This window comes from Solea solea, chromosome 21, assembly GCF_958295425.1.
Source record: "Solea solea chromosome 21, fSolSol10.1, whole genome shotgun sequence".
Lineage (NCBI taxonomy): Eukaryota > Metazoa > Chordata > Actinopteri > Pleuronectiformes > Soleidae > Solea > Solea solea.
The window spans coordinates 16,830,364-16,839,060 of NC_081154.1; the positions used below are offsets into that span (position 1 = coordinate 16,830,364).

At 39.5% G+C, this 8,697-nt stretch overlaps 1 protein-coding gene across 1 annotated transcript in view; it reads left to right on the top strand.

Moving 5' to 3' along the window:
* Positions 1-6,911, top strand: part of muc13b (mucin 13b, cell surface associated) — an 11,051-nt gene extending 4,140 nt beyond the window's left edge. The window contains exons 4-12 of the mRNA XM_058620922.1: positions 369-478; positions 1,051-1,118; positions 1,237-1,364; positions 3,364-3,492; positions 3,577-3,622; positions 3,809-3,846; positions 4,491-4,578; positions 4,766-5,027; positions 6,200-6,911. Of these exons, the coding sequence (XP_058476905.1) occupies positions 369-478; positions 1,051-1,118; positions 1,237-1,364; positions 3,364-3,492; positions 3,577-3,622; positions 3,809-3,846; positions 4,491-4,578; positions 4,766-5,027; positions 6,200-6,382 (1,052 nt within the window). The 3' untranslated portion in view covers positions 6,383-6,911. The remainder of the gene's footprint in view (positions 1-368; positions 479-1,050; positions 1,119-1,236; positions 1,365-3,363; positions 3,493-3,576; positions 3,623-3,808; positions 3,847-4,490; positions 4,579-4,765; positions 5,028-6,199) is intronic.
* The last annotated feature ends 1,786 nt before the right edge of the window (positions 6,912-8,697 follow it).

Genomic DNA, 8,697 nt, shown 5'->3' on the forward strand with positions numbered 1-8,697 from the left:
ATACAGTTGGGGGTTGGGGAGGGGTTGTAGAGTGGAGTTCAGGAGTCTGATGGCCTGTGGTTAGAAATTGCTTGTCAAACAATATTATTTATCATAAACTTATAGTGAGTGTATATTTCACCAGATGAGCCTTTTGATGAATGGATGGTGTACTAGTTTCCCCGACCACATTTCAAAATAACTAGAACTTTCTCTGACAGAATTTGAGTTAAGTTGTGGTCAACTCTCTGATGCAAGTCTCGGCAAGAAATCAAATTGGACCCTTTCCCAAAAAAGATGTGGAGCTGTTGTTTTATTATCATGTTAACGATATAAAAATGTTGATGTGTTTCATCCATTTTTTGTTGTTGTTTTTTTTTAAATTCCAGCCAAAATTTTCCCAGGACAGCTAGGGCTACCAGATATAAAATATATGCCAGGCATGGAAATCAAGGGCTCACTGCTATTTCTAGAAGCTTCGAAAAATATTACTACTCAGGTAAGCAGATTTTTATCTTCTTTTTTTATGTTTTGTGAGCATTTTTTTATTTGTTTGTGCTGACAAAATATATCACATTCTTAAAAAGAGCCACATTAAATAATTAAGTCACAGCAAGAATAAAAGGAAAGTTAAATACATAAATCAGTGGTCAGTGGCAATTTCATACATAATTCAGAGCTTTTATTCTAAAAATAAATTATAATAATTCAAAGATATTCTGTTGCTAGAAATGACAGTCAATATATTTTAATAAAATTGAAATGATGCACAATAATTATTAACAGTAATGAAAAGAGGAAAATGTAATTTGTAAACAGCATTTTTTTTTTTTTTACATTTTATTCCCTGCATCTCACATGTGTCTCACATATATGTGTACATACATATATATATATATATATATATATATATATATATATATATATATATATATACAGTATACTTGAGCAAAGTGGGTCGGGTTGGCCTGAACAATGGAGAAGAAGGTTAAAGCCAACAATAATCATCGCAATTTATTCCTAGTCGTATGATGACCAATTTTCTTTTCTTTCTTTTCTTTTTCAACACAGCTGACAAGTGTCTTCAGTTCAAGTGAGTCAACTCAGGGTTTCTCCAATGTCACAGTGCTCGAAATCAAGTGAGTCTCAGAACGGCAGTCTGTTTGGTCAAACCAGTCTTCTTACGGTGGAACAGTCCATTACAGGAAATTACTGTAGAATATAATCACACACTAAGTATGATCTTTGTCCATACAGGAAACTTGGAAACACCAGAGATGGTTCAGGAATCAATGCAACTGTAGACATGATCTTCCTCGCAAATTCGGGGGTCAAAACAACAAATATTGAAAAAATCTTGCAGAACAACAACTTAGAGTTCAATGGTAAGTTAATTACATCAATCTAGTGTTCAACTCAATTCAATTGTATTTGTGTAGCGCCAAATCATAACATACATAATCTCAAGGCACTGTACATAGACAACATCAAGGAGAGCAGAGTAACCCAACTGTTCAGGCAATGAGCAAACACTAGGCATCAGTGGAGAGAAAAAACTCCCTTTTAACAGAAGAAGAAGAAATCCCTGACAGAAGCAGACTCAAAGATGTGCAGCATCTGCCTCGACCGATTGGGGTGAAAGGAAAAATAGGGGACAGAGGAGAGGTGGGGGACAGAAGACAGAAAGGGGGGAGAGAAAGGACAAGAGGGAGGTAAGGTAGTGACAGAAGAAAGAGCAGATATACAACAATTGTATCAAGTTACAAGTTTAGACAAGACAGTTCTGAATCAGTGATGACATGTTAATAGAACTACAATGTAATTTATATAAGCAGCAGCAGAGATTGTTGATAAAAAATTATACCATATCAACTTTTAATTATAGCATAATAATAATGGTGATGATATATATGATAATAATATATATGATAATAATAATAATAATAATAATATTAGCCTCAAAACTGGATCTGGATCCTGCAAACTGCAAGATGAGGACACAGAGAGAGAGAGAGAGAGAGGAAAGGAGGGAAAGACACAAACTAGGGAGAGAAAGAACAAGGTTAATGACATATAATAAAGTCATATTCATACCCTGAGTGTGAGAGAGTGAGTGTGTGTGCACCACAGGAAATTCCCCCAGCAGTCTAGGTCTATAGCAGCATAACTAAGAGATGGTGCCGGGTTTCCCTGAGCCAGCTCTAACTATAAGATTTATCAAAAAGGAAGCTTTTAAATCTAACTTACTTCACTGCTTTGTAGTCTGACATTGAGATTTATCGAACAATTCAAAGAAGACGGATTTGTATTCAAGTACAGTATTCAGTCTGCATTCCATATCATGTTGTTATAGGTGTGGGTGATATGGCGAAAATATCATGTCCTGATTTTATTGGCAGTAAAATTACGATTATGATTTTTATCACAATTTTCAATTTGTTGCAAGTTACTGAACAGTGCAACCAAACCATGTCCTAATGTAAAAACATATCCCTGATAGAAAAAAATATATAACTAAGCATTTGGTCCTAAAAACATTAGTGACAAGATTTCAATCAACTTGCGCCAAGTACAAATGACATTTAAAACGGAAATACATTTTGTCTTGCCTTTTTCTCTAAGGAGCTCCCCCTTGTGTCTACTGCTTTATGCTCACTGTCATAAAAAGTTACCGCTGATGCTCCCCCCTCCCTTCCCTTTTCAAAGTGAACATTAGCCGTGGAGCCATGTCCACGCTGACGGTAGAACGGCCAACCGCCCACAAAAAACAGACCAACAATCGTTCATTTAAATAGCCAAGCAAACGCTTTTACCACAATAGCAAACATCGCGGAAATGCAAATACACATAGAGAACAGAGTTTATCCCTAAGATTCTTGCAAGTGCAACAGCAAAAACGCCAGGTCGGCATCCGTTTAGGCTGCTTCTGTAAAAGCCAAACCAGTGTCGTATAATGGGGGTGGAGTTCTTTTTAGGGACCGACTCCTCCATTTGGTTCTCTTTTTCAGCCATGGCTTCTTGCTGCACTCTGAATCAAACAACGTGGGGAATTAAAAAAAAATCACAGCACTGCTATGATTGGTCGCTCGCTGTTTCTCTAGGGCGGGCATGAGGTTAACTATCAAATAGTGTGATTTGGCTGAGGGGAAAAAAACCTGAATGCGTCTGCACAAGAGCATAGAGCAGCAATGTATAGAATGTGTCCTATAGACGACACTACGAACTCTCTGTTTTGGCACATCGTCGGCACGTTCTAGTCCTTCACAGTTAAATAGTGTCATATTGCCCACCCCATGTTGTTGTTTATTTTTTGAGCATTTTGTTGTACTCTGTACTTTAGTGACATGTACTGAGGCCATCATCTTGTATTTCCTTCTATTCAAGTAAAAAGCCTGTGTGACGACCACCCCTGTGATGAGAAAACCACAGATTGCACATCAACAGATGGAAATTTTAACTGTAAATGTAACGACAACTACATCATGACAAACTTGTCCGACAGACTATGTATCGGTAAGTGCCTTAGTGAGTGAGAGATATAATCATTTATGGTTTTGTGAATCACACTCTACCTACCACTGTCGTCCACTTTTACAGCTTGTCCCAGTGGAGAACATTCCTCTGATAAGGTAACATGTGTAAAGTAAGTTTTTAACATGTTTTAAAATGTCACATAATACATCTACCTATCTACTGTATGTAAAATTAGATTTTTGTAATAATCTGCCAGGCCAAATATTAATGCTGGCGGGCCTGTTTTGGACCACTGCTACTGTATATTCCCGGTCAAAGGTACTGGTGTAAATGAAATTGTCCTCTTGTCTTTCAGATGTAACTTTGGTTACACTGGTTTTAACTGCGAAGAACGTAAGTATACGTTGGGCTTTGTATAAGACAATGAAAACTAAATCAACAAAAATTACATCACAATAACAATTTTTGAAATAAATCCCAATCTTTAAAAACGGGTGATCCACAAGTGTTGCCCACGCGGGTGAAAAGAAAGAAATCAGTGGCGCCATTTTGTGACAGTGACAGATAGACGAACAACCGATCACACTCACACCTATGGTCAGTTTAGAGTGACCAGTTAACGCTGCATGTTTTTGGACTGTGGGAGGAAACTGGAGAAAACCTACACACGCGCACGGGAAGAATGTGCAAACTCCACACAGAAAGGCCTGAACTGGGATGGGAGCAGGCAACCTTCTTACTTGCTTAATGGTGGTCACTCAGTGGTCGAGCGAGTTGTCTTTCAATTGGAAGGTTGTAGGTTCGAGTTTCCAGCTCCGCTAGTCTTCATGTCACTGTGTCCTCGGGCAAAACACTTAACCCTACATTAGTCCCAGAAAAGCAGTATATAAACACAGACCGTTGCTGCAAGGCATCAGTGCCAGCCCCGTGTAGCACGGTGTGTCTTCTGATCCAACTGATTATGCTGATCAAACTGACACCACAGACCTCTATGTGCTTGTTTTACCATTAACCTGCGTGTCACTGTGTTTTGTTAGACTGGCTGCTCGCGCTGGTCATCGTTTCCTGCACGCTTGGGGGAATACTGCTCATCTGCCTCATCCTTCTGCCCATACTCTCTTGCAGGTGAGGATTTTATCGACTTCACTTTTACCTCAATCTGTCTGTCATTTCTGTGCTATTTTACAACGCGCTTTACTCATTAACCTGTATTGAATATTGAATCATGCTAACATCCTTTGTATTAGTACTTACTGAACTTAAAATACACAATACAATTATAATACAGTATGTCCTATTTAAATCTCGTTAGGTCAAAGAGGAGCTCCAAGAAGAAGAGTCAAAATGTAGATCTTGGGAAACCTTATGTCAGTCACTCTCCTGCCAAGTCACCGTTGGTATACAGTAACAGCTACCTGGGTAACAGCCAGCAATCCTCACAGAGTGGCTTAATATATGGCCAAGGTGGAGGTGCACCAGAAATCCCACGGGCCAAAGCCAGCAGCGTTTGGGACAGAACAACCAACCTGGAGATGCCTTCAAGGAACAACCAGCAAAACAGGGACAGGGAGTCGGTGAGCATGCGTCCTTGTGTAATAAATGTGCAAAGACAAGTAATGTAGGAAGCCGGTGCCTTTTTAAAAACAGCTGATTGCTGTGGGGTGTCATGCAAATTAAAGTGTAGGAGAGTATATGGGCATCGAGTAATGTTCTTTGTTGATCCAGGTGCAAACAGTTTAGTATAAAGTATTGAAATCATACATGTTGTGATAAATTGGCGTATCTACTGGCCTCTCTGGTCAAACACCGGCTACTGCATTCAAATGATGCCATTGGTTTTCTTAGTACATGCTTGAGTCACTAGTACTCTCTTTCATCACTCTCTTGTCCGATTATGTAGTGAAAATAATTGATACTGCTGACACGTGAAGCATTATAAGCTACATATCCACACAGAGGGAACGAAGCTTAAGTGATCTTTTTCTTTGCCGTTTTGTAAAGGTGTCGTGTAAACACGGCAACATTTAAGGAAATGTTTCTATCTGCCAGGCCAAAAGTGGAGAAGATGGGGCTACACACAATAACATGCATACAATCACAAAAAATTGTGGACAATACACCAATATAATAATAAAAAATATATGTGTGTATTCATCTACACTCTTTTCCATTTGGACATAGGAACTTGTGTGTGTCCTTAAATGTACTGTTGAGATGGTATCTTCAGTCCCTGAAACACTTCAGTTTGGAACAGATCAGCTTACCCTTGTCTTCTATCTATAAACATAAAACATGGGCATTAGTTTATATACAAAGTGTTCGCCAATGATATAGTTTATAGTTGAAAAACTCAATAGTTTAATGTGAACATACGACATATATACGCTGCAACAATAGGCTCAGACATTTCTCCCTGCGTTGTAGTCCACTTCCTGCATTCGGTTCACTCGAAGCGAACCGAGACCTACGTTTTTAGGCGGATCAGAGTTCGGTTGCGCATTCACACCTCCCCAAACCGACCGGACATTCCGACCCAGCACACCAAAGCAAACGCGGTGTTTGTAGCCTTTATTTATGGTTATGGCAAACAACCATAGTTATTGTTACATCCAGGAGGAAACAGCTACTAACACACACACACACACACACACAAACAGATCAGTGAAGTTTGTGAATGGCTGCATTACACGCTTGATTTTACAATGTACCCTTGTTCTCTCTCTCTCGCTCTCTCTCTCTTTATTAGAACCACTACTTTGACGATGACATGAACTCGCACGCTCAGTCTCGACCTCAGAGCGAGCACACTGCTTTTGCACGACCCCGGAACCCGTACGTCCAGAATCGACCTCCAGTCAACCCGTACAGTCAGAGCCAGGGTTACAACAATCCCTCCTTCGTACAAGACAACGGAAGATACCGCAACTAAAGACACACCATGACGTTTTCTGACATTTCCAACGATCAAAACTCCTATTACTGCATGTTTAGAGACACGTAGACTGTCTAATTACTGTCTACTCTAAATGATTCTAGTCTTTGCTCATGTGTGTGATGATCTTCTTGTTGACTGTCGTTCAGTCAAAATATTATTTCCTCAATGATATCTATGAAAACTGACACTGTGAAACACACTGCTGTTTGATGTCATTCTCGCGTCTATGAATTTACAAATGTACATTTACGGGAGTGTTCTTCCATCAAATCGGGGCCTGTTAGCTGCCTTTAGCTACTTTTATGTAATTTATAAAAGAAAAGAAAATACGTTTCTGCCATGAAAATTTAATCGTGTTCTATTTTGTATGAATATATTTATCGTTCAACTTTTTTCAGTGGCTGATTGATACCAGGATGTTATGTTGCGTAAACATTTCATTTCATTTACCACGCTATACTAGTATAAGGGAGTAGGTTCAAATACACTGAAGCCTATTTTGAAATAAAAACTTTGCACTTTTTTTGATTTGTCATTGTCTTATTTACTGAGGGGGAAAATGGAGTCAGGTCAGTTTACTGGTTTAATATTACTTTTTAAGTCATTCCGCTGGATATATCTGATTAGTACAAATGGTAGTGCATCAGTACAGTCATTTAAATATGTCTTTTTCCACCGGTTTTTTTTGGGGGGGCAGCAAGGTCTATGGGTGTTTCCACCAGCAGTACACTTCTCTGTGATAGCTATTGGAAAACACATTGGACCTGTTGGTCTCCAGGGACGCTGCACTGGTCCCACATCATCACAAAATAATACATGTGGATAAACCTGCAGATTAGAGCTGTAATCGGGCTTAGAAGGTTAGGCCCGGCAGAACTCGGCCTGAGCCTGACAAGTACATTTTGATTGACAGCTTTTTAAAAGCCCGAACCCGTTTATAGCCAGCACGCACACAGCTCTTTTGCCTGTTGTCAAGAAGTCAAGAGTCATTTATACATTTACAGAGGCCACTTGGAAGTTGGAACAAAGAAATGAAAGAAGTATATAATAATATCCAACTCCATCCTTAGACTTGTTACAAGGGAACATGTCTGCCTGTCAATTCTGTTGCCAATTTGAACACTAAGGAGACTTGACGGTCGCGGATTGGTGGCTGCCGACCCCGCCCACGGAGAGGATTGGCTGTTCCGGAGAATCCACACTATTTGAAGTTGACAACCAGGAACAGCCTCGCTGGTTCTCGCCTCGGTCACTTTGTTTGTTTGAATTCGATTCCTATTAGATATCGTGTGTGTGTGTAGTAGGGGTGGGCTGCCATTGCTGTTAGATTAAGATTAGAGTAGGGCTTTTGATAGTTAGGAAGCGTTTTGTTTATTGTTTTTGGCCTCGTTCCACCCTGGAGCTCTTTTCATTCATTCACTGTAAATAGTTCATATAGTAAATATTTCTTTTCGTCTTGTGGCTGCTTGGGACCTGGGAGTGGAAACCAACCTTTTCATGTTATACCCACCGACCCCTAGACCGGGCGTAACAGACTGCATATAAAGATGGACGTCGTCTTCTAGTTGCATAACCACCTCCAGTTTGAAGGCTTCAGATTACGCCATGGCAGTTTTTTGAAACCGTAAACTCACACCTGTAACCAGGCAGCGACAGGTACTCGCTGTCAGTCATGTGGTGTCCACTCATAGGTGGCAAGCATTATTTACCATTTATCATATTCTTTTGAAAAAAAAAGAAGAAAAAAACACCAAAATGTGGAAATGTTCATTGATTACTGGAAGTGGAGTTCTTTGCAACCTTTGGAGTCGCCCTGTGGGAGCTATTCAATAAATTGTTGCTTCCTGATTCCACTTACCGCGCAAACCAGAAAATAATGTCCACTTTTCTTTTCTTTTTTATAGCATCTACAGCTGGGTTTCCATTAAACATTGATATATGCTTCAGTTCATTACTGTAATAATAATAATTAACTTCTGTCCCTAAGTGGAGGACTGTTTCTGCTTGAACTATTTCCACATGGATAGAAACTTAAATCTGATATTTCAAGAAGTCAGATTTTTTGCTGATGGAAAGACACCTTAGTGCAGTGTTTCCCAAAGACTGGTTTGGAAGCTGCAGATGGGTCACAGGAGATTTTTGTTTGGTCCCCAAAGAAATGTGCAGGATTTCCCCCAATCTTTTATGTCTTTATGTTTTAAATAACATGCATTAAATGAAGTTTTTATTCGGTGTTTGACATTTGGCTGTCAAAAGGTCGATAAATTATGGACATTTTTGCTCTTTTCACGATTCTCTTGCCACCTTTG